This window comes from Citrus clementina, unplaced genomic scaffold, assembly GCF_000493195.1.
Source record: "Citrus clementina cultivar Clemenules unplaced genomic scaffold, Citrus_clementina_v1.0 scaffold_7, whole genome shotgun sequence".
Classification (NCBI taxonomy): Eukaryota; Viridiplantae; Streptophyta; class Magnoliopsida; order Sapindales; family Rutaceae; genus Citrus; species Citrus x clementina.
Genome location: NW_006262075.1, coordinates 11,287,985 through 11,313,254, shown reverse-complemented (window position 1 = coordinate 11,313,254; position 25,270 = coordinate 11,287,985). Strand labels below are relative to the sequence as shown.

The window sequence follows — 25,270 nt, the reverse complement described above, 5'->3', positions numbered from 1 at the left end:
AATGATTATGAATTGATGCTTTATGTTTTCTCGTCCTTTACTTGCATTGCTAGCTACTCATTACTGTTAGAAATGGTAATGTTCCAAATTAAATCATCACTCTGTGCTAGCGTTTTGTTTGTATTATATGAATCATGTGCAAACATGACATTACATATAATATTATTGACCTGTCGTTTTATCACATCCAGAGATTAGTCTTTTCATCACCTTCATGTTAGATTGTACAGCTTGTTGATCGTATTATTGTACAAATACATATAAAATCAAGAAAAGATCGAAAAGAGAAGTATGCACGCATCAAATCTTAAGCAAATAACTAATCAATCATTAAACATCTTAATTATGCATTCGTCACATATAATACATAATATTTTTCATAAGCACACACACGCACAATACCACAAGTGAGATTTAATTAATTAATTAATTAGCTGCTACCAGCTAGCAAGTCAAGGTTGAAAGAGCTTATTCCCACATCTGCATTTCCACGAAAGCAGATAATAACTATCATCATCTCCATGAGAATTAAATGACGCTTTAAGAAGATTCTTGTGAGAAGGCACAACAAGAGTGGCCACACAAGGCCTGCAACTCGAGCACTTGTTGACGCAGGCGGGTGGCTTTGATCCCAACACCATTTTCTTTTTAAACAAACTCTCATATTCATTACCCTTTTCACCTGAAAATTAAAAATAAAACTACCCAAATCATTAAAACTCAAAAAAAAAAAAAAAGCAACTATATATAACAGATGCATATGTGGGAAAGAAAAATTTTATTATACCTGCTGATGTGAGAGGCAGCAGCAGGAATATTATGAGAGAAATGATGAAAGCCACAGTGACATGTGGGCGATGATCATTTGATGATCTTGATGCTGTACCCATGATGATCGGCATACGGGGTGTGTGTTGGGAGAGAGGAGAGAAGTTAACAAGAAGAGATGTAATGTGCGGGGGGGGGGGGGGGGGAAAAATGAGGAATGGATAAAAATTGCTTGATATATATACAGTGATTTTTAACACTGTTGAGGACTGATGCCTGTAGAAGAGGGGACATGTCTCTGATTCAATGGCTTGTTAACCAATTAAACAGTTTTTACCGCGTTGGCAAACAATAAATTCTTCTTTTTCCACAGTCTTTCTTTGGAAACTGGTGAGTTGATGACTGATCAGACATTGGTTCATCAACCGTTAGAAGACTTGACTATGCTAGCAAAAATACTCACCATTTCTCACTCAAATCGTATTCATCTCAAACAAAAAATATATATTTAAATCCCATTATTGATGACACTTGACATTCTGTATTCATCCATAGGTTGTGCCCTAATTTTTCATTTGTTTTCATGTTTTAACAAGGGAATAAGGATTAAACCGCAAATTTTGAATTTATACTATCATTCTTTAGCACATATTCATACCTGACAACCAATATGTTTTTCAGAATTTTTAACCATCTTTAATGATTTTCGAAATTATTCTATGTGAAAACTCACCAAGTATAACAAATCTTGTGTTGTCTTTCAAAAATATCTTAGCTTTCTCTATTATAGCACTGAGATCATTCTTTCAAATTTCAATCAGAGTGTTTTAGGGATGATATTAATATTAAAATTATTAACTCATATATGTTAGATGGAGTAAAATTTGAATAACCCTTAGCTCAGAAGTTACATTTGCATAAAATTTGGCCCGTGAACTACTAGTATTGATCATGATTCATGCTCATTCCTTTATCATCTTTCAAGTTATCAATCGTCACACAGGCATTTAATGCTATTAATTGTGACCACCACCAATGTCTCGATATATCGGTATTGGTCTGATACGGCATCAAATCAGGACACCTTGGGATGATGCCTTGGACTTCTAAGTAAGCCTCTCTTTTTTAACTTTGAGATAAAATATGGAAGCTGGAGAGTAAATTCAGGGTGAGTTTCAAAATTCAGATGTCCTAGTTATTCTACCAGCCATAGCAATATTCACAAGGATGAACAATATTCATGAAAATGATGCTCCACATTAAAAATTACAGAATATTTATCTGTTATTTAGAGTAGTTTATGTTAAAGGTATACATATAAATATTTTAAGAAGACTTTCGATGTTTAAGTTTCGCAAAAAGATAAATTTCATTTTTTAGCATAACAACTGCAACTACCTCGTTTTATTATTAAAGTCGAGAGTAACCTTCTCGCTTCATCATTGAAGATTACAAAAATGTCTTCAAGCGTTCGTCTAAAATTGAGTAAGATACGCTTAAAAATTTTATATCTCAAATGACGTGGTATTTGATATGTCATTCATTTATTAATATTATAAAATTATCTTAATAATGATGATATAAAAAAATCAATTATATATTACAAAACTCAAGACAATCACCGATTAATTTCGTGTCATTCTGGATACAAACGTTGTCTCCCAATTTTATAAGTATATCATTATCCATTAAAATTGGATATTATTTATATTTTAGTAGTTATACCACAATCCCTAATTTCGACTGCTTCTTATCTTATATATGATATATGTTTACGGTTTTCTCATTTTATTCTAACTGTATATCTATAAATAACTTGTACCCTAATACAAAGATGATTATTACCTTAAGATAGTTTTCATGATATCAAAGTCAGATCATGTATAAGTGAGTGTTAGTTTTCGTTAGATTTATAGTTTCCATAAAGAATCTGAGTTCCTTCCTGTGTATGTTTTGCGAATAAAGTTTTTATTCCGACATTGGATTTGAATGGAATTTGGTCATTGGTCTCCAGCCAAGCATGTTCGAGCTGGGCAAACTTTTGATGCAATTGTCAATATACTTGTAACTGACCAGATTTGAAAGCCAGACCTGTTAAAAATCCAACAAATCAAAGTCAACACACTGAATCAAAAACCCCCTTCAAGAAAAAAAAGGGGGGGGGGTGTAAAAAGATCAAGATATTATTCTTTTTTTCATTATTGAATTCATGTAGGGTCAAGTAAAAGGTAAAAGATCCATGTCGGTGGCAGCATTAAATTCTTTATCCGTATATGATATATCTCGCTCTGAAAGTTAGACATATATATTTCGCCCACAAGTAAGTAATTAAGGTCTTCATTAACTCATAAAAATCTGAAGTTAGCTGCCTCTCTCTTATCTGTTATAATAATTAATTAACCTACTACTTTTTTCTCTTTGTGTACAAGGCTGTGATTGTAGTATCCGGGGGTTTCACATTCCACAGCTTACACACCGTCAAATGATTGAATTTTATTAAGTTTTATTAACTTTCTAATTCTCTGATGGTGCAAGATACAACGGTATCCATGGCGAATCCCATAGCATAAACAAATTTACTGGTAAAACTATTTTGTTTGTTTGTTCATTTTTGTGTGTATGTGCGCGTGTGTGAAAGCAACCAAACGGAGCAGAACTTTAACGTGGAAACTTATTGGAAAGGAAAGAAGAAGGAAGTGGAAATTGTCATTTTGGATAAAAGAGAGAGATCAATGTATAAGTAGTAACCAGTCAAGTCAGGTGGGGTTCAGAAAAGGCCACTTTTACGAATGCTTGTCAATTTAAAGTGTCGGCTAGCTAATTTAGCTGTGCTCGAATTGTAAAAGCAGTTCTTACAGTCTGCCCAAGACAAGAAAACAGTTTTAAGAGATGCAATGGTTAAAACAAAAGGATATTATCATTTTACTACTAAAGTTTTACGCCGTTATCAATTCACTACCATTTCGTTAATAACGTTAAAAATTTACTGATGTCATAAGAACATCAAAGATATTTTCAGCTGTAAGAGAAAAATTATCTGTTAATTTAATAGATAAATTATCACTTTACTATCAAATTTTTAGGGAAATTATCATTTTACTACCGAATTTTTAAGAAAATTATTATTTTACTACCAAACTCTTGGGGGTAAAATCGACTTTTAACTCAATTTCCGTTAAACATTAACTTTTTCTTAACGGAATGGTAGTGAATTGATAACGGCGCAAAACTTTAGTAGTAAAATGTAATTTTCGGTAAACTTTAGTACTGACATGATATATCAATAAAATTTTAGTAGTAAAATGATAATTTCCCAAAACAAAATCAACTTTTCTTTTCACTTTGTAAAAGCAAACAAATAGAGATGAAACTTTCAAAATACTTTTGACTTTTACTAGTTACAATAATTTTTTTTTCCATTATACATTATTATAATCTACAGCTAGAACCCGATGACTGCAAATATTTTGAGGATATTATACCAAGTGTGTATTTATAATGATTTACAATGAGAGATTTAATTAACTTAACTATGTATGGTACTAAAAACCTATTTGATAGTGAGGTGTTACGAACAGAAACTGTTATTTATCAACAACAAAAAAAAAAAAACTATGTTTGTATGATTAACAATAATTTTTTTTGTTAATTTTTACATCTAATAATTATTATAAAATGAAAAAATTTGAAGCCAAAGCCCAACTTCATTTACCAAACACCACAACATGTATAGTTAAGTTATGACAGGCCGGCTATGAATCTCGGACTTTTTATTTCTCTGTGATTAACTAACTAAAGAATTTTGCTGAATATATTTTTAACATGATTTTCCAGCTCTTAATAATTTGTGGCCTGGCCTCTAAGTGACTGATACATGTATTTGATGATATTGCTTTCGTTTTCCGCGCATGCGTTGAATGATGAAATTAAATCGAAAGGATCAAGCCCTGCCTCTGTTGATCCGTCAGTGCGTCTCTACGTCCGTATTTCAGACTTCTAATCTTTCCATTTTCTATTTTCGGATGTAACATAATTTGACGATTTGTTTAGTAGATCATTATTTCTATGTATATAATTTTTTAATTATTTTTTATTAATTGAAAAGTACACACAGAAAATATAGCCAATAAGATGAGTGATATAGAACTCATTTCACAAGAACACATAGTAATTATTTTTCAGATCCAAAATTGCGAAACCACCTTATGATGTCGTGCCTAATTCCTCCATTGTACACAAAGACTTCATACTTTCTTGATTCTCTTAAATTCAATGGATTCTGAGTTTTTGATACAACTCCAACAAATAAACATATTTATTACAAACTTGGAAACAAAGATGCTTCTGAAACTCAGTAGGATCTTTCAGAAATTAAACACAAAGTTAATTATCTTTTAATCACAAAGCAAAGTTACATAACTTATTTCCATTTCAAAACCAACCCAAAACCCTCCACAAAAACATCACAGACCATGCATAAACGCCACTTCACTAATGGATTCTCACTTCCTTCACATCCTGCTTAGGCTTTTCGGTCCTAGGAATTACAATATTAAGAACCCCGTTTTTCAACTCGGCCTTAATCTCGTCAGCCTTCGCATCATCAGGCAGCGCGAGGCTTGTGTTGTAGTAACCATAGCTCCTTGCTGACCAGTGTTCGTCGTCAGAGCTTTCCTCTTCCTCTTCCTTGTGCTCACCCTTTATTGTCAGAACCCCATCATGAATGGTGATCTTCACATCATCTTTGCCTAGGCCCGGAACGTCATACCGCAGCTTGTAGCAGTCGTCTTGCTCTTTCACCCGCCCCATGAGTTGTGATGGTGTGAAGTTCAAGTTTTCGAATATCCTGTTAATGTTTTCGGTTGCTTGCATGAGTGCATTTCCAAGCCCTGAAGGAAAGAACTCTATAGGAGACAGTAACAGAGACAAAATTACCACTCATTTGCAATATGAAACGTAAAACTTGAACACACGAAAGATCAGAAAGAAGTATTACCAGCAAGTACGGGAATGTCATTGTTCCTCCAAAGACTCCCCCTCCTGCCTCTTCTCCTTGGAAAGAGCCTTGATCTTTTTTCAGTCACGGCGACTTCTCTGTCTTGTTTTTTCTCATCATTGGCAGCTGTTGCCATGAACCTCTTCAACAACTCATTACTCCACTTTTGCCTTTGTACACCACCGATGGTACTAGCACTTCTCTCACCAAGATTATTATGCAAATTTGCCAGAGAAGGGGAAGAAGTTGACACCCTTTGCTGCACGTTCCTCAAAGCCAAACGAGCCAAAGCCATTTTTTTTCGGTAACTAGGGGAGTTTTTTGAGAAATTGGGTTGTTCGTCTTTAGTCCTCTTGTCTTTTTTGCCTCTTATTGAAAGGATACATGAAAGTATTTAAGGGTGCCGGTGAGTTGAGCTTTGGATAATTTGAGAAGTCTCTGAGATGTTCTAGGGGCTAGTAGACGCATCAAGTAAAGGTTCATTTCTGACTATGAATGATCTCATGACCAATAGATGATTCTTGGTCTTTCTCAAACTCACTTGCCTCCCCTTTTTTTTTTAATATATTTTTCAAGAGAAAACGTTTAATGAATAGAGATTATTTTAACATTTTTTTTTATTTTTTTTATGCTGAGGAGTGTTCCACAATCCAGAGGAAAATGAATCGGATGCCCAATGATATTGCTTTTGGTCACTTTTTTCCCCTTCAGTAGATGGAATAAAAATTAAAATTATGCTTCACGTTGCTTTTGCTCATGACTGAAAATTATCTACAGGCTCTACATAATCTAGACGTGCTCCTCTTTGATTTCTTAGCCTATGAAGTTTCTCCTTCCTGGCCTGGATCTAGAAGAAACTCATCCATATTTGACTTTGAATTTAATCCCCAAATGGAGTTGAATTTATTGCTTCAGGAGTAAATCTTCAAATATATTACATATCCACCTGAGAAATGACAGACCGCCAGTACAAACACATTATGAAAGGACTCAGAAAAAAGAATGAAGAGATATATTTACTAGAGTAATCGAGATCTTCTGCGAATAACCATGTAGTTCAACCATTTGACACAGATTCTCTTAACCAATATGAAAACCTTGAAACCATTTCAAGAATCCAATGAGTGCGGATTAATCTTCCCAGTCCTCGCATGATGAGGAGAATTTTGCAATGTTGGCAATGTTTCACGGGACATTTTCATGTTTTAGTGTGCACAAACACATATATACACAGTCGCACGCACACACGCGCAGAAGGGAGAGAGAGATATGAATCATGGTGACTTTCAATCAATGCATAACATGTTGCTCTAAAAACAGAGCAGCAGGTGTTTTCTCTTTTTCATTTTTTTCCAATGAGTTTCAGTGCATACAAGGTCATCCAGAAAGGCCTGTAAAGCAAAACAAAAATCTGCCTAGTGCTTATGACAGATCAGTTTACAACTGATGTATACTCCAAGCTAACTATAGAAGCAAATCAAGTGCTACTGCCGCTAAGACGGTGTTTTAATATTTGACCAACCTTTACACGCCTTATACTTCTACAGTCAATCATACATTCCCTCCTGCTCCCAAATGTCCACAAGAAAATCTACCATTTCCTGCCAGTATTGAGATCGAAGAATGATCATTTTAACTGTATTACATCTAGAGGGGGGGAAAAAAGGGGGTCATGGAAGTGGAACTTACTGAAAGAGGAATAGGTTGAGGAAATGGTTTGTTGCTCCCAAGCAAACTTTCATATGTTGCGTTCCAACTGCAAAGCCAGAATTTTTTAACCAGGCAGAGACAATGAGTGCTGACAAAATAAGAAAAAAGAAATTCATGAATGATCAATGTTTACCTTAAAGAAGTACGCAATCCAGAGATGGTTTCCTACTATATACGTGGACACCTACAAGAGACTCCTAAAACCTACACATGAAGGCTGTAGACCAACGTATCTAAACTCCAATAGCTTGGTCACTTTTAAAATGACTATAGTTTGGCCACTTTTAAAATGACTATGTCCTGAGCTTAGCATCCATACATACGAACTGCACTAGCACAGAAACTATGGCTGGTTTACAGCGAATGAAAATGAAATACTGTTTTCTGTTTTCTTACTAGTTTCATATTCATAGCAAATAGAAACACTGGAATCATGATGAAATGATGCTACCCTTCTCCATAATTTGGCAAAGAAATTGCAATTTGCGTTGGTCTCAAAGAAACATTAGTTCAGGATTTTTCATTTTTTTCAGTTTCTTTCATATGCCAAGCCGGAAAAGGGAATGATTGTTAGCCGAGGAGTTGAAGTTGAAAAGGTGTGAATTTCTTTAGCTATTAGCATGTGTAAACTGAGAAAGTAAAACCATTTCTGATAAGTTTGAATCATTTGTAATTACCAATGTGCTACCTAGAAATATTTAGCACAATTGACAGTTGTTTCAACATATTAGTTTCTCTACAAGCAAAAATTGTTCTCATGAGTAATGCCATTATCTCCTCTCCCCTGGTGAAAAGGCCAACCAAAATTGAAATTAATGGTGTTCATCTCCATATCCCACCACATGCACTAATGACTTCTTTGAATTGTTGTCTCTAAATGCCCTTTCTAGTTGTCTTGGTATCATCACCTACCAAACACATATACCTTAGAAACCCCAGGAAGGAACATTACATATTGACATAGAACCCCTATCCAAATGGTACTCAGTGGTGAGAGATATGGACCGGCATTTACACTAGCATGAAGGTTTCTCTATAAATAACTAAAATAAATCACCTGCTCAGTTAAGATTGTGAATTTGTATCTTGAACATGCGTTGATGCCAAGTCCCTTGTAAAAAACAAGTGCAAAAGGTATTGCAAGCGGATTGTTACATAGTAAGCATGTTTGATTGATTTAACTTGGGAAATTCAAGAAACTCACTTTAATTTGGGTTCACGAACTTGATGAGTTCGGTTCTCAGCCTTTTTATTTCCTATCCAACGCTGTCTGGTCTGATTCCAGAGAAGAAAACCTGCAACCCAAGAGGTTGTATGAGGTACTGCAAAGACAGTTTAGTCTTGATCGGTTTTCAATAGGGAGCCATTACTGACCAATAAATGGTGGTATAAACTATATCTTCTAATGTAAACAGCCTGCTCAAATATATTAACATGTATGTATAATCAATTCCATATATATCTGAGGAGAAATAAAAACTTGCCATGGTTTACAAACTCTGAAGGTGCACTAGCACTCCCAGAACCACCATTAGTGTCAGGGATCAGATTGTTTGTGCCAAGTGATGAGATGCTTCCTTGTGACTGAACTGCACTGTTGTCCATATCACAGGTGCTGGTGGTCCAAAAATCTTCTGATATGCTACGTTTCCCTGCTGAACGACCTGGAACTCCTAATTCTTTTGATAGGTTACTTGCAGAGGTGTTTACTGGGGGCCTAATAAAGCATCCAAGACAGCCACTGCTCTGTTGCAAATGACATAAAATCATGACTGATTAAAACAAAACACCAGACTCAACTACCAAAGCTTATACCTAATTACTTGATACAGAATTAACATTCTTGGGTATTTCTATCCAAATGCTCAAAAAGGAACCATGATGACAGTTTACTAGTGTGTGAAAGCTATCTTGTCTGCAACTCCTAAGAAAATTACAAATAACTATTTGCATAAAGAAGAAAGAATTAAGGAGACAGCAAGAGTGAACTGTAAAATAAAAGCTATTAACAAGTAGAAAACATGTTGATGTGTGCAACACATCATGATATTAACAGAAGACACAAAAATATTTAGCATATAATGAGAACAGAAGCATCTGAAAAAGCACATACTTAGCAGGCCTAGAAATCATGAACTGACATAACTTAGCAGGCTCTATATAGTCAAAAACTGCCGAATGATTAGCATTACTATCACTAGAATACGCATCTAACTGCCAATTCAAACCAAAAAAAAGAAATGAAGTCATCACCAATTCTGTAATTGGAAACAAGCTTTGGGATGACTACTCGCATAATACTTACAATTACACAGTAATATCATCATTGTCAAGCAATGAGTTTATATGTAAGAATGGTGACATTCATATAAACCATTTTGACAAAAAGAACTACTAAAGATCTTCCTCAACTTGTACCAAAACTTTAAAATCAAACACAAGTTGTACCTAAATATTCTCAGCCACGGGATGTACTGTTAGAAGATCAAAATGTTTGATCAAAGTCAAAGAACTCCTTTGGGATAATGATAAAAATGGTTTTCAGGTACATTTTGAAACATTTAGATCAACCTTGAAAAGAAAAATAAAGGATATTCGCAGGGTACAGAGATAGGTTTCCATTTATGCATCCACTATCTTCTGCTCAAGGAAACAAATCTTATTTTTGAAACCTAAACTGATGACGGACATAAGACTTCCACAGTGACAACTAGCAACAAAAAATGAAAGATTTTATTTGATACATTGAGTTTGAGGACGAGTTTTAACAATTGAAAAACTGCTAATAACGCATAACATATTGCAAGAATTCCAGAGCCATAAACTAATATTAGCCATTGACATTCCCAATGTTTTGCAGAAACCACACACTCAAAGTTGCAAAATCAAGCTATAACAAAACCAGCAAAATAGAGCAATGCTTTACCATATCTTATCTCCATTGACAACAATGATAGAGCTCCTAGAATGAAAAAAACAAATCCTATATTCTCCAGACTAAATTCATTAAAAACAAGTTCCATGCCCATTTCATTCCAAAACTTTCTAAGCGACAAAACGCAGCCGCAAAATTGAATATTTTAAATCTCATATTTTTCTTAGTTTTCTCAGCAACCAAACAACAAAACAATCAACCAAAACCAGATGACAGCTCACAAAATAAAAGAATCCCACAAATCTCAAAGAAGCCATCAACGTATTCCCCTCCAAGATCACAAATCCATAACATGAAATCAAAAGGCTTACCCCATGCATGCAATACAAGAACCTCTCACAAGCTCCAAAACAGATCTGCAGATAAACACTTATCTTGCAAACAAAACCTCAAAATAAGTATCCAATTCCAGGAAAGAAGGATCAGAGAGAACTGAAAACCACAAAACAGAATAAGTGAATTGAAATCAAAATACAAGCTTTGGCATAAAATAAAAATCCAAACTTGTAAATAAATTGACCCAAAAAAATACCTTTTTTATTGCCTCTCTGTATCTCTTTTTCCTGAGATTTTTGGAAAAAAAAAAAAAAAAAGGCTCAGATGGGTTCGCTGATTGGCCTTCGGGAAAAGAGGCGGTTGGAGAGGCTTATATACAGTGGAGTTCAGTTTGGTCTGATGTCATGCTTCTTTCAATTATTATTATTATTATTATTAGGGTTGTTTTAGTGAATTTTAATAAAAATTTAATTCTTTTAAAGTTTGCTTAAAAAAACGTTAAGTAATCAGCATCTTGAATAATAGGAATCTTTTAATTTCAGAAAAAAAAATATAATAAGGATATTTTACAGCAGTTTTTTATTATGATTTTTTTCTTATCTTACATATCAAAGTTGAATCTAAACTTAATAAATATGAAATAAATAAATAAACTCTCACAACCGCAACAAGATTATAACCCGTATCTTAAAAAATGAGACGAAAAAGTGCCGAAAGAGTAGAATAACATTCGTGCACTGCCTCTTCTCTTTGAATGAAAAAGAGAGGGGCTTTGTATGGACACCTTGAGCCATATTCGTTGCCCTAGGGTCGCCATCATTCTATTTACGAGTTCTAGCTACAAAGAACATATACATGAAACTATGTCGACTTACATACGTCTCATTCTTAACCAAATTATTAACCCAAGATATAAAATATATGTTTATCTACTAAGGTTCTGTTTGGTACAACTTTTTAAGTAAAACTTATTTAAATAGAGATTTTATAAATAGTGTTTTTACCTAAAAAATTTAGTTGTTTGATTGTCAATAAGAGTTTTTATTAAAAATTTATGAAATTATTTTAATAGCTAAGTTTTTAAAGTCATATTATAAAAAAAATAAAATAAAATTATCAAATAATTTAAGGATATTTTAGATATTTTAAGGAAAAATTTTCAACATCTACTCTCAAATGTTTCAAATTTGAACTTTTACTAGCAGACAAAATAACTTATTTAATTTTTAAAAACTCTATTAGAAAAACAACCATAAATAAGTCATTAAATAAGTACTTATAGCCATTAAATAAGTTATACTAAATAGGCACTATGTAAAATTGACTTCTACAAAAATATTTTAAAACATCTCTTTAAAATTTTTATATTAATGATAAATTCAAAATAGTAATAATGATAAGTTGGATTGGACGATTATTGGAATTAGAAGTTTATAACCCTCTAACGGAGGGTCCCAAGTTCCCAACTCCCCCACATATTTTCTGGTCGACTTTTCAAAGAGCGAGATGCAGATTTCAAGCTAGTGCATTGTCGTTTTGGAAACTAACGAGGACTTATTTGAACCACCCCTTGAATTTTGGTTATTGATCCAATAATCTTAGGACTTTTATTCTCTCTAAACTTCAACTTTCAAGCTCCTCGAAAATAAAAAAATGAATGGTCAAAAGTAGGGCTATGATTTTTCAAATTAATGGTATCAATTTAATTTATTATGATATCAATGTAATTTAATATCAATCATTCACACTTTAATATCTCCTTCCCGTACATGTGTGTATTTGATCTGCTTAGAACAACAGAGTTGATAAGGGAAGTCTCAATAGATTTATATATATATATATATATATTACAATCAGAGTGCTATTGAAATTTACAATTAGAAATCACTCTCCTGAATAATCATATTATAGTATAATCTGAATGTCGACTCTCACTTAAAATTGGAGAGAGATCTTACCCTCGCTATTAATATTAGAGAAAGAATGATTCTACTCCAATGTGAGGAGCCTACTAACTTTCATTATACAAGAGAGTCAAGTTCCTGCGTTGACCCTGCGCTGGGACTTGAACCCATGCCCTCGAGGTTGTTGAGGGCATGGGCGTGCCAATGGGCCACGTGCCCATTGGCAAGTCTCAATAGATTTAAGATGACAAAATATCAATAAATTAATGTAACACACACATATTATCAAAAAAATAATAATAATAAGAATGTAATACATGACATGCTATGCTTGGCATGATTTTAGGTTGGTCCAACTTGGGCTACCTCTATCTCAAAACTTTCATCAAGACAAGTAAATTTCACAACTTTCAACTGTAAGGTTTATACTATTTTTGCCTAATTTACTTTGACCCATAGTGATCCCTAGCACACCATGTCCTACGCCACAATGTGATGTGAATAATATGATATCTCTCAAGCATAAATTAACTAATTGTTTTTTCTCTGAAATTGATTACTTGGTCCTTATTAGACCTTGCGCCTCAACCAATGAAGTGGACCTTTTATCACCCCTCTAAACACTTCAAAACACGAGAAATTCTAGAAGGTATTATGTCAGTCATACAACAAGTAAATGATGTTATGAAATATATGCATTTATTTTGAAAAACCACAATGCAAGTAGTGGTTATATTAATTTCAATTACACATGTATCAATTAATTGTAATACATCAGAGGTATTCTAAAACTTCTCTCAAAACACAACTTTTAAATTTTATTTCCTAAGATATCTACAATTTTTTTAATAAAATACAAATTATTCTAAAATTAACCGTCTTCCCATAAAATCTCACACTAAAAAAAATTTCTTTTCAGTTTTTATTTATAAAAAAATATATATACATTCTAAAATCGTAAAATATTTTCTTACTATATAGTTTCTATTTTAATAACTCTTATAATTTAAAAAAAGTATTTTTAATTAAAATCTGAAATATAAATGTAAATTATGAAATAGGATGGCGTAAAATAATAATTTATTTTTCAATTGAATTTCTATTCAAAATAAGAAATGAATTAATTTGATTTTGATTATTTAGGTCATTTCAATTGAAAAGTGGTTTTATTGGAATATATAAGGGTGCCAAAAGACCTCCTGACTTTATTAACCAAACTGTATCATTCTTTGGCCCGACCCATTGACTCGCTGAAGAACACTCTTGGGCCCTCAACCAATTACATGCAAGAAGATGCATGTTCAACTTTTTGTACAATTTTGATCAGGACATGGCTACGGTGCAGATTGCAGAAGCTGCAAGTAACAGCTTCGAACTTTCCCATTTCCATCACCTTGCATTGGGACCCCTTTCTCTCTCCTCTAGCACCCGTGGAAGTTCCCCATTGGCTATTGTTACTTACAGAAGCCGTAACATAGACTTTCCCGATCAGATCAAACAGTAATATTTTTTTTGGGGGAATAAAATTCAACCTTGAGAGAGAAAAAGGCTCAATTCATATCGTAAACAAAGGATGAACCTGCATTCGTGTAGCCCAACTGGTGCCTGTCGGTGGGAAATTCTCATTCACCTACCTTTCTTTTACTTAGTATGAAATAACTACTTGGAAGTATCAAAACATTTTCAAAACTACCCAAGTTATCGGGAAATTAATATCACTACTTCTGTATCCAAGTTCTTTAGCTTTTATTAAACAACCGTGATTTGAATAACTAATATGCCCATGGTCATTTAAAAAAGATATAAGAATATGGGTATACTTGTAAGTTGCACCCCATAATATGTTCATCATGACACAAAAATGTCTATGAATGAGAGAGATTTATTTTATGTATTTTGTCCCTGAATTTAACAAAATTATGTGTACAACATTTTAATATTAATACTAGTTATTTAGGTTCTGAGTGGGGTTATTTTAACTTAAAATTTCAACATAAATCTTAAACTATTAATTTTTAACAATTCAATAATAAATATTAAAAGTCAAAGTAATATTTAATGATAGTTAATCATATGCCATTAAATTTTAAAAAAAATCAATAGATTAAGATTTGTGTCAAAATTTTCAATTAGCAATAACTTAGGGTAATGTTTGCATTTTTGTCTGAAATTTAAAAGTCTAAATAGGTCTTAATATAAACATTTGATTGATTTAATAAATGAATATAAGAGGCATCTTATTTGTTCTTATATGTAAAAAAAAAAATTAAATATAGTTATTTAATATTTATGTTCTTATAATTCAAAACGCATTAAAAAATTAAGAAATAAGTGTATGTAATAGAGACATATAATATTTAGCTTTGGGATAGGTTCAAGAGACAACTTTTAAACACAACTTTAGATACAAATTTTAATATTTGGTAAGTTAATGTTTTATCTTTCACCTCTCTCTCCTCACTCGTCGATTTTTATGTTTTATCTATCATCTCTCCCATCTTTCTCGTTCTACTGTGCATGCACCCTTCGGGCCACGAAAAGCCAGAGTAAAAACAAGACATAACCACCAAAATCATTGTTTCATTTTGCTTTAAAATAAATATAAAAAAATAGTTTCACTTGAATAAGTATCGATGTTATTACATGTTGTTAGACTTTACATAAGAATTTAAAGCTTAGACCAGGTCTTTTATTTGTAACAAGGGAGGAGTTTTGGTGGTCACGGCTTACCTTGGCATGATAAGGCATTTTATAGCAAGGAGATAGACACAGAAGATGAGAAAGAAGACAATCGGAAGAGATAAATTAGAGAACAAATCTCTAGAGATAAGTGGGGGAGAACAAATCACAAAACATTTATGAGAGGAGAGAGAATTTTGTTTATTAGTTCTTGTCTCTTGCTCAGTTTTATAGTTTAGCAAATAAGTATATTTAATAGATAGATATTAATATTTAGTTTCCATTTAAATAAAAGTGATATATGTGTGTGTGTGAAAATCAAACATAAATTAAAAAAATAAAAAAATAAATTTAAAAAATATGAAATTAATTAAATTTTAAACTTTAAATATTTAACAAATATGTCCTAACTCTTTAGAATTATACTAAAATTCTTATTGATGGCAGGAATCGAGTATGTGTCTCTCAATTTTCAAAATGTAAGTTATCCCACCGAACTTTAGAGCCCAATGGTTAAAAATTAGGTAGCTGAGTAAAAATTTTTAAATATAATTTTTTTATAAAAATTACAATCAATATGATCTACTATATAGTCCAAGGTCAACCATTGATATAGGTTCTTCAGGTTTAATAATTAGATAACGATTTAGTGTTGTGTTATTTTTTCTAAGCATTAAATTGGTAGTTATTTGTAAAAGAAAAAAGCTCTTCTCATTCCTAGAGTTTCATATAATAGCTCATTTCATTCTTACTTTTTAAACAATAGATCAAAACATCTTTTTGTTAACTCACCGTTAGTTAAATGTCGTTTGTTAGTAATTCATTGATGTTAAAAAATGATTTTTCATTAAAGAGAAAATTAAAAAAAAAAGTTGACATCTAACTAAAAATGATTTTTATCTAATCCCACTAAACAAGAAATACCGAAAATATAAAAAAAAAAACCTCTATTTCAAGCAATTGTTTTACACTTCTCTCTATTTTGTTGGCATGAAAGCCCAATAAACAGTAAATCTAAATAATAATAAAAAATCATAATTTTCATATTCGCATAAGTATACTCTCTAATTGCACTATAAGTGGAGCAGACAGTGGTAAGGATTTGGGGAGACAATAATAGTCAAAGAAGAGTGGTGGTAAAGTTCAAAATGAAAATTGGTTGAAGATTAAGAAGACATGCATGCACATAAAAACTAGTTGTATTTTTTTAGTTTTTCTTCTAATGATTTAAAGATATTGTGTTAATTACAGTTTGTTACTTATGATGATTATTCAGTGGTTATATCAAACTATTTCATCGTTGATTTTATTTAAGAAAAAATTAATAAATTTTGTATATTTTGTAGTGTTATTTAATTGTGTAAAAAAATTATTTTAATATAGTTTATATCACTTCAATAAGAAATCATATTTTGCCCTTAATAAATTGCTAGTTAATGACAAAAAATTAATGGTGAGTTAGTGAAATAATGTTTTAGACTATTGTTTAAAAAGTAAAAAAGAAATGGTTTATTAAATGAAACTTTAAAGTTGAAATTTTTTTTTATTTGTAAGTAATATATAAAAAATAAAATTAAAAATAAATTTTAACCGACAATTTGCCGCTAAGTTAAAATTCAACTTAGTACTGAACCTTAATTCTGCAAAAATTAAATGCAGTACATACTGTTAGCTAGCTGATTTGGCCTTTGCTCCCACGCTGCCACCCACCTGTCGTGCTGCTGCTGATTAAACTCAGAAATTCTTAAGAGCCATAAATCTAAAATATCTGTCCTTTCGAACATATCCAAAAGTAGCAACAATAAAACGAGTTAATGAAAATAAACCAAAAAAAAGTTTATAAAAAAGAGAGAGAAGACCCATTGCCAGTGGTCCAGTTGCTTGGTCAAAATTGTTAGGCTTCTTGTTGGATTGGTATCCTTTTTTTTCTCGTGCAACTCTGGCACTCAATAATTGAAAGCGATCATCAACTCCACTCCCTTTAGTTCTCCCAAGTGCACCAAGTACCAACTTGCAAAAGATTTCACACTTGCACTGGGCTCCATTTTGTTCGTGTAGCTTCATTATCCAGATTTACACATGATGCGTGTGACATGCCACCGAAAGTGGATTGAATTGATTGAGCGGACGTGAGTATCAAAATCATTCAAAAGAAAAAATAATGTATAGATGATGATCTTGTAATTAATTAGAAAGTTAAAAGATTATCTCTTACACGAGAACCTCTTTGATGCTTCCAGAATATTACTCTTTATTTATGTAGATACATGCATTATTATGATGATTGATTGAAACATATAATGATATAATTAACCAGAAATGAATAAAAAAAAAAATACTCCGTAAACATCTGAGACTTCTTTTATTCACACATTCATGCATACGCGAACAAACATATTCCTGACCACATACATATCCAATCTTTATTGCCGAAACAATGTTAAATTTCGTCTTCAAACGTTGCAATCGTTCTCACATGGATAGAACTACTAGAAGCAATTATCGAATTTTATTGGATTAAGCTGAATTGACTAGATTCTTCCACTGTTGCATGGAGTCATATTTTATTATTATTTGTTAGTCTATACGTGTTAGATCGTGCTTCACGCCCAAGTGACTAGATTCTTCTCTTTTCCAATTTTAAGAAATTCAAACCTAATTAAAATATAAACGATTTCAGTGGGAAGACATCAGAACACCAAAAATGTCAAAAAGATACAGATTAATTTATTAACTTGTCAAATTTTACATGGAGAACTTACAATACGAAATCTATGTCCAATTTTTGTCATTTAAAACTAGCATTAATTGGACGAAATTCAGCTCTATTTACGACATTTACATTCATTTGACTAATCAAAAACTTTCAATATGAGTACTCCATTCTGTGGACTCTGTCTCTAAGAATTCCATTGTACAAAGCAACCCTATTAGCGGGCATCCCTTGAATTTGATCATTTCTGCAAGTTCTATCAAATTGTTTTGTAAATTTCTTGTTGTACTCTTTCCTGTACTCCTCTCCGTTCCCAGCTGTGTCCTTCACATTCTCCGCAAATTGCACCCTCTTCTTCTTCCTCCCCCTCTTCTTCTCCTCTACAAAAGAATTTACAAAACAAAAGAACAAAATTTAAAAGAATGATCATAAAATTTTCTTTGCGAAAGAAAAATTCGACGAATAAAGAAGTCTGAGATTCGAATCCTGCTCGACGTATCATACCTGAATACAAGCAAGAACGAAGAGTTTCCTCTTGAGGTTCTTTAGAATCATTTTTTTGCTTGGAGAAAGCAAGAAAGAGGACAGTGCTGGAGACGACCATGGCAGTTGCCAAGACTAAAGATTGAGTAGAGTTAATGATACAAGTCATGCTGGAGATAACGAACGCTTAAACGAAACAACTAAATTAATATTTGAAGAAGCTTTGAAGCTCCGCTAGCTTGCGCAATAAAGAGAGTGGCTAGCAATTTATAGTCGCGTGAAAAATTGACGTGGGCATCTGGAGTTCTCGGTTGCTTCCGGGGAGGGTGTTTGGTTCTGGGTTTTGTTTTTGTTTTGCTTTTGGCTTTCGCTTTTGGCTTCGGAATGTGATTATTGTTGTGAGTGCACCACACGGAAAAGCTAATAATTAAGGAGAGGGAAAAGAACTTTTGGGTGAAGTCAAGTGGTCAATAAATAAGAGTTGTTGTGTTTCTAGAAAATGGGAATTGGTCAAAATTTGGGAGTTCGGGGAAAGGAGTGTTGATTGTCAGATTGTGTGTGGAAAGTTTGGAGTAGTGAGAATTTATGGGACTCAGGATTCAGGAGCCAATGGTTGAGTTGTTTGGTTTGGATTTTGGGGAGTTGGTTGGTTTTAAGTGTAATGGCAAGGACAGGAAAAAAATAATAATATATATATATATATATGGCAAACACTACCTTACAATCAATGTATGGTACATTCCTCACTCATGAATAGTGTATGAGTGTGACTCACTCACTGTTCATATGAGGAATGTACCATACATTGATTGTAAAGTAGTAGGATCCTATATATATATATATATATATATGTGTGTGCGTTAAGGCTTCGCATGTTGGTAGAAAAGTCAATACCAAATAACTACTAAATATAAATTTAGAAAAAAAAACTACAACCACACTTATAATTGTAATATAACAATAATATATTTTACAATTTTCGGTTTAAGGGTGAGTAAATTTGGTTTCGATTCAATAATTTAACAAATCATGGATTGTATCAAAAAAATTAATGGGTCTTTTTCTATTTTTTAGTTTTATTTGAAATAAGATAAAGTGATAAACCATAAAATTGGGATAAGTTTTTCTGAAAAAGTATTATATATATATATATATATATAGTCATTTTCTAGTATAAATGCTCTCATTTTTTTATGAGGACACGCTATTAAACTGTATGATTTTATACTTCATTAGAAAAACTCTATTAAACCATACAGTTTAACATGTCAAAATATTAAAAAAATTAAGACACCCACACTTGAGAATAATTATATATTAATCATTTTTTAATGTAGGTGCTCTCATTTTTTTATGCAGAAATGCTGTTAAGCTGTGCGGTTTAATAAAATTACTTTTTAATATTATTAAATTACACAATTTTATAGTGTATTAAAAATTAACTTTATTAAATTGTACGATTTAATAGTTTGTTCCCATAAAAAAAATAAGAGCGCTTACACCTAAGAATAATTATATATATACGGTCAACTCTATTCTAAATTTAATTTTTATTCAATCTAGATAAGCATATTCTAACCCCAAACATTTTATATCACCCAAAAAAACTTTTATCAATTAAGATAACTTACATTATTTTATTATTTTTTTCCTTTGAAATGGTTAGGTACTCTACCTAAAAAACAGATCGTCAATTGAAAAGACGAATGGTGAATTGAGGGATTGGATGGTCCATAAAATACACCAAAGGGGTTCTCACATGAGATAGAATCTGATCATCAAATCATCAATCATCAATCATCACACTTGTCTGCAGGTTAGGTTGGGAACTCCGGCTGGGACCCTCAAGAGAAGCAATTAAGTAAATTATCAGTCGCCTTGTGTCCCTGTAATCATACCGCGCCAGACATTGGATGATCGTGATGCCTTTTACACATGTCCTTCAGACAATAGCACCTTTGGACACTGAAACTCTGTTTGTGTACACCAAGTTCGCCACGTGAGTTGCACACATGCATATGGATCGCGTCCGTGACTAATTGGCCATCGGGATAGTCCGAAATTATAATAATTGGAATCAAAATAAAAAATAAAAATAAGGATAAATTATTTATTTTAATTGTAGAAATCAGAATTAAAATAAATTACATTGTTATTGATGTATTTACATTATTTTAGAATTATAATAGATTATTGCGAGTTATTAAAATAACCTTAGTTGATTAGTATCATTATTTATTATAATTATTGTTATTCAAAATGATTATTTTTAATAATAATATAACAACAACATATCATCATCATCATCATCATCATCATCGTTGTTGTGGTTATAATAACAATAATAATAGTAATAATAATTGATAAAAATTACAAAAATAAGAATAATAACAATAAAAATAATATAATAATTGTTAATGCCAAAATCCGGATGAGTTGGTTAGTGACTTGATCTCAGATCCTAGCATCAACATTAAATTTGTTTGGTGGGAAACTGTTAGTTAATCTCCAAGAAGATCTTCCGATTATGAGCAGAATATTCATGAGCAGATAACCTTCAAGCTGGTGATCAGCAAATACCTGAAATTACAGAGAATGGTCAGAGGCGCTGGAAGTTTTTCCGGCGTAAACCCTCCGACGCTCAAGTCAATTATCGGGTTTACAAGAAAAACAAAATATGTCTTTTTTCATTTTTATGAAGAAAATAATCTTAATTAAATGTAATAAAAGAATAAAATAAAAATTCCCAAAAGAAAAGTCCCTTCTGGCGTGATTTTCTTGGGGTTTTTATAAACACCCCATACCCACATCCTTAGGTCGTGACAATAACCATTAATTGATCAAATTTGTGCCCTGATTTTTCAGAGGAGGTTTGTGGTTGTTTATTTTTACTGAGTCTTGTTTCCTGGTCATCACCTAGTCGAGGTGGTCTGCTCAAGCTCATAGCACCTAATCGACGTCATCTGTTCAAACTCATAGCACCTGGTTGAGGTGGTTTGCTCAACCATTTGCTCACTTTCACTTGGAGGAGATCATAGTCACCCTATTTAACTCATAGATTATAAACATCACCTTAGGTCCGTCATCATAAACATCACCTCAGGAGGATGCTACCCAGAGGCGACTAGAGTCAACTCTTAGTTTCTAATTTCAACTCGTTTCACTCTTGATACCAAAAACTGGGGGACTGGTGTTGAGTAATGAAAAGTATCAGTTCAGCTATCTCCTCATCTCTCACCCTGGGGCGAATCTCCCCAGCTGAATGGCACGAGCAGAGTCATGGTAATACTTCCTGTACGGAGCATATGCTAACTAGAAACGAGTACCGACCAGAGGTACATACCGACCAGATACTCATCACCCAAAGAAAGAGGACACAATCTCACGAACTCAAAACAGTTTCGCCATGCCCCAAACCACTGGGGAGAACATGACGTCCTGCGTTTACCCACGATTCGGTGGTTGGAGACCCATGAAGGTCCGTCATCACCATAAAATGGGAGGCATGAAGAATACTCAGAAAATGTGGGATGATTGCTTATAAAAGGCTAAGAAACCGATGAAGAAGAGGGACAAAAAATTGAGGGAGAATGGATAACTCTGCCAAATTGAAACCAAAATTTATTCTATACAGATCTTTGATACACATTATGTTGAGAATATTATAGTTAGTTTACTCAACTTAAATCACATAGTTTTCCCGTAAACACCTTGTACTGACTTAAGCATCGGAGGGTTTACGCCGGCAAAACCACCGGCTTCTCTGACTTGTTTCTGTGAATTCAGGCTTGGAAAGAAGAGAAAGAGTGATTTAGGTCCCAGGAGTTTGGGCAATTGCTAAAGCAAGGAGAGTGCAACCTCTTCTCCGTTGTCGACACAAGCGTTGGTGGAACGATCTGGTCGGGCAAAGGGCGACTAGATTTCAGCATCAACATTTTGGCGCCGTCTGCGGGGAATCGATACAAAAAGCCAACCTTTTGTCTCTATCTAGGGCAGAATATTATCATGCACGAATCGCAGCAAGCTCTCTTTTATTTCTAGATTCACGTGAAAAAGAAATTAATCGAATCGGTAAAAATTAAACCAATGTCGACATTCATGAGCTTGAGAGCAGTAAAATCTGTCTCACAATTTTCATTTCTGCTTGTATTTTCTATTAAATTGATGTGATTACTTTCTATTTATTTACTCATCGGTACAGTTTGAGTTTGTTTCCCTATTGGTAAACTTACGTATTCACATGACACCGACTTGAGAAATTTAACTTTCATAATAATTAGAAATTGGTTGGGAAGCACGAATTTGAGAAATGTTGAATTCTAATACTAGTTGCTTTATAGTCAAACTTCTCTCTAGATCATGTGCTTGCCATAAAATTATGTACATATTTCAAGCTTAGAAAAATTAAGATCTTAGTTACTTTAAACATGATGGCACATGCACATGATCTAATAACTTTATAAATGCAAGACTCACAATTGGATTGTGCCACGGTTTTAGCATAGTTGCTATAGATTAATTATTTTAAAATAAAGATTTGACTACTAATTTGGTGCAGAGATATGGTGTTTTACGATTATGGAAACAGGTGTCAGAATATTTGTTAAAAGTGGTGACACGAGATCACACACAACAAATGTTCGACGAAATAACTCACAGAATTGAAAAAATTTCGCAGCCTCAAATTGTAAGGAACAAGCTCAAGAATCTACAGAAGAACACTCACGATGGTGAGATTAATTGGATTGGAAAGCAAAGGCAGCAACTAAAATTGAAAGGAGTGATGCTCAAAAGAGCATTGTCTAGGAGCCAAGGACTAAAATCCAGGTTATGATTCAGTTAATTCAATATACTCATCAAACTAATTGAGAGCATGAATTATTCTTAATCATAGCTCTATTATACCTTTGCATGAGAGAACATTAGAAACTAAGCATATATAGTTGTCTGTAAATAATGGTTGTCATCTACATTGCACAAACTCTCATAATCGTTAATGAGTGTTGGAAAAAGTATAATTAACATAATCTAGATGAGGCCGAGTATTGGTTATTTTGGCTCACTTTAATAATGCTTTTAAAACAAAACAAATGCTTATTGATGATGAGAATTGAAAGGCATATTTTCAAGCTTCAAAGCATTGACAAAGTTGGATTTTTCTTTCCCACAAATTTTATTCGTTTTATGCCCGAGTTATAATATTGCAAGAATGCGAAGTCAAGCTTGGAATTTGCTTGATGAAATGGCAATCAAATAATGCAGAGCACAATTTCAGGTGCACTTGTTCTTTAACCTGAATTCTATATTTATTCTTTAAAACTAATTATTGACTTAAGATATATGTTAGATCGAGTTTTGACTCATCATTTTTACCCATTTTCTAGTACAAAATTTTTATGTTACCATATATAATTTAGTTCTATATTATCATAGCACTACATCCCCTGATATAATGATATGATTTTGTTTAATGGTTTAAACTACCATCTCTTTTATGATTACGTGTTCTAAAATGCTATGCTTTATTTTATGTTTAAATTTCAATATTCATAGCAATAATAAATGATACTATGGACCTTTAGCAAAGGACTTTTATCATATTGGTAAATGAATATATTATTGATAATCATGGAGCATAAAAGATGTTATCCATTAAAAAACCCAGATGCATAAATAAATGACCAGAATCATCAGTCGTAAATGGCTAGAAGCCCTACTTATGTGTTTGATTTTTTGAGCTACTTTTTGGGTAATTTATAAGTTGCAGTTTGGTTTGAGATATTTCCTAACAATGACGACTTTAGACACTTGCACACTAGATTCGTTGTTATTTAAGCTACATTTTCGAATCATAATCCTAGTGAATGATATCACATCGATAATTCGTGTATGATACTTATCACTTTTACAAACTCTTATTTGACTGGCCAAGTCAATTTTGATACATTTGCGAATGAGCCAAACTATGCACCTGGAAGGAGAGATTGATGCCAAAAGTTGCATCCTAATCAGGTCAGAAATTTTAACAAATTTATGTCTTGATGTCTACATGAAAACATACATTTGCAGCCTTTATTTGCGGGTATAGTATTTACCTACTAGTAATTTAGTAAATGAGGATAGTTTGCACATGTCAATCTGATGGAGCTCATATTAAAGCTAGTGATATAACTCAATCAACTTGATTTCTTGAAAGTTACTCAATATGAGAATAATTTATGAAAGGGCGAGCAGGTAGAATTCGCAAGAAATTTTCAAAGGCACAGAGTGCCGAATCCTGCTCAGCCACGTGATGACGAGCAGGCAAAATTGGCAAGAATATTTCTAAGGCACAGGGTGCCGAATCCTGCTTAGCTGCGTGAGGGCGAGCATGCAAAGTTGGAGAGAAAATTTTTAAGGCACAGGGTGCCGAATCCTGCTCAGCGGCGTGAGGGCGAGCATGCAAAGTTGGCAAGAAAATTTCTGAGGCATAAGGTGCTGAATCCTGCTCAACCGCGTGAGGGCAAGCAAGCAAAATTGGCAAGAATTTTTCTAAGGCACATGGTGCCGAATCCTGCTCAGCTGTGTAAGGGCGAGCAGGCAAAATTAGCAAGAAATTTTATAAGGCACATGGTACCGAATTCTGCTCCGCCGCGTGAGGGCGAGCAGGCAAAATTGGCAAGAAATTTTTCTAAGGCAAAGGTTTGCCCAAACCTGCTCAGTCGCGTGAGAATGAGCAGGCAAAATTCGCAGAAACATTTTTTAAAGCAAAGATTTGCCCAAACCTGCTCAGTCGCGTGAGGACGATTGGGCAAAATTCGCAAAAA

The 25,270-nt window shown here is 33.1% G+C and overlaps 4 protein-coding genes across 12 annotated transcripts; all 4 read right to left on the bottom strand.

The window, feature by feature from the left end:
• Window positions 1-353: 353 nt before the first annotated feature.
• On the bottom strand, window positions 354-952 carry LOC18037049 (EPIDERMAL PATTERNING FACTOR-like protein 8). The gene is made up of 2 exons (XM_006427214.2): window positions 788-952; window positions 354-682 (listed from the first exon to the last, which is right to left on the bottom strand). The coding sequence occupies exons 1-2, from the start codon at window positions 900-902 to the stop codon at window positions 453-455; spliced, it is 345 nt and encodes a 114-aa protein (XP_006427277.2). The 5' UTR covers window positions 903-952; the 3' UTR covers window positions 354-452.
• A 4,035-nt stretch (window positions 953-4,987) lies between these two features.
• LOC18037670 (26.5 kDa heat shock protein, mitochondrial) lies at window positions 4,988-6,953 on the bottom strand. 2 transcript variants are annotated; one of them, XM_006427213.2, is made up of 2 exons: window positions 5,765-6,953; window positions 4,988-5,672 (listed from the first exon to the last, which is right to left on the bottom strand). In XM_006427213.2, exons 1-2 carry the CDS (start codon window positions 6,057-6,059, stop codon window positions 5,260-5,262), a joined length of 708 nt encoding a protein of 235 aa, XP_006427276.1. In that variant the 5' UTR covers window positions 6,060-6,953; the 3' UTR covers window positions 4,988-5,259. The 2 variants fall into 2 exon arrangements, with proteins under 2 accessions (XP_006427276.1, XP_024036033.1); XM_024180265.1 differs by having other exon boundaries at window positions 4,988-5,657.
• Window positions 6,954-7,048: 95 nt separating this feature from the next.
• Window positions 7,049-11,113, bottom strand: LOC18037692. 8 transcript variants are annotated; one of them, XM_024180269.1, is made up of 6 exons: window positions 10,942-11,113; window positions 10,721-10,783; window positions 8,959-9,215; window positions 8,679-8,769; window positions 7,454-7,562; window positions 7,049-7,365 (listed from the first exon to the last, which is right to left on the bottom strand). In XM_024180269.1, exons 2-6 carry the CDS (start codon window positions 10,723-10,725, stop codon window positions 7,312-7,314), a joined length of 516 nt encoding a protein of 171 aa, XP_024036037.1. In that variant the 5' UTR covers window positions 10,726-10,783; window positions 10,942-11,113; the 3' UTR covers window positions 7,049-7,311. The 8 variants fall into 8 exon arrangements, with proteins under 8 accessions (XP_024036037.1, XP_024036038.1, XP_006427272.1 ...); XM_024180270.1 differs by having other exon boundaries at window positions 10,721-10,778; XM_006427209.2 differs by having other exon boundaries at window positions 10,721-10,841; window positions 10,942-11,112.
• A 6,860-nt stretch (window positions 11,114-17,973) lies between these two features.
• Window positions 17,974-19,031, bottom strand: LOC18037762. The gene is made up of 2 exons (XM_006427205.2): window positions 18,486-19,031; window positions 17,974-18,361 (listed from the first exon to the last, which is right to left on the bottom strand). The coding sequence occupies exons 1-2, from the start codon at window positions 18,631-18,633 to the stop codon at window positions 18,135-18,137; spliced, it is 375 nt and encodes a 124-aa protein (XP_006427268.1). The 5' UTR covers window positions 18,634-19,031; the 3' UTR covers window positions 17,974-18,134.
• Between the last annotated feature and the right edge of the window lie 6,239 nt (window positions 19,032-25,270).

What these genes read in the sequence shown, in the direction of transcription:
- LOC18037670 (XM_006427213.2), bottom strand. Translation starts at nt 6,059, where the DNA reads ATGGCTTTGGCTCGTTTGGCTTTGAGGAACGTGCAGCAAAGGGTGTCA. An exon ending in TGACATTCCCGTACTTGCTG is followed by an intron (nt 5,673 to 5,764) that starts GTAATACTTCTT and finishes TGTCTCCTATAG; the next exon opens with AGTTCTTTCCTTCAGGGCTT.
- LOC18037049 (XM_006427214.2), bottom strand. Translation starts at nt 902, where the DNA reads ATGCCGATCATCATGGGTACAGCATCAAGATCATCAAATGATCATCGC. An exon ending in GCTGCCTCTCACATCAGCAG is followed by an intron (nt 683 to 787) that starts GTATAATAAAAT and finishes TTTAATTTTCAG; the next exon opens with GTGAAAAGGGTAATGAATAT.
- LOC18037762 (XM_006427205.2), bottom strand. Translation starts at nt 18,633, where the DNA reads ATGACTTGTATCATTAACTCTACTCAATCTTTAGTCTTGGCAACTGCC. An exon ending in TCGTTCTTGCTTGTATTCAG is followed by an intron (nt 18,362 to 18,485) that starts GTATGATACGTC and finishes ATTCTTTTGTAG; the next exon opens with AGGAGAAGAAGAGGGGGAGG.
- LOC18037692 (XM_006427210.2), bottom strand. An exon ending in TTCAGAGTTTGTAAACCATG is followed by an intron (nt 8,770 to 8,958) that starts GCAAGTTTTTAT and finishes CTTGGGTTGCAG; the next exon opens with GTTTTCTTCTCTGGAATCAG. An exon ending in CTCAACCTATTCCTCTTTCA is followed by an intron (nt 7,366 to 7,453) that starts GTAAGTTCCACT and finishes CAATACTGGCAG; the next exon opens with GAAATGGTAGATTTTCTTGT.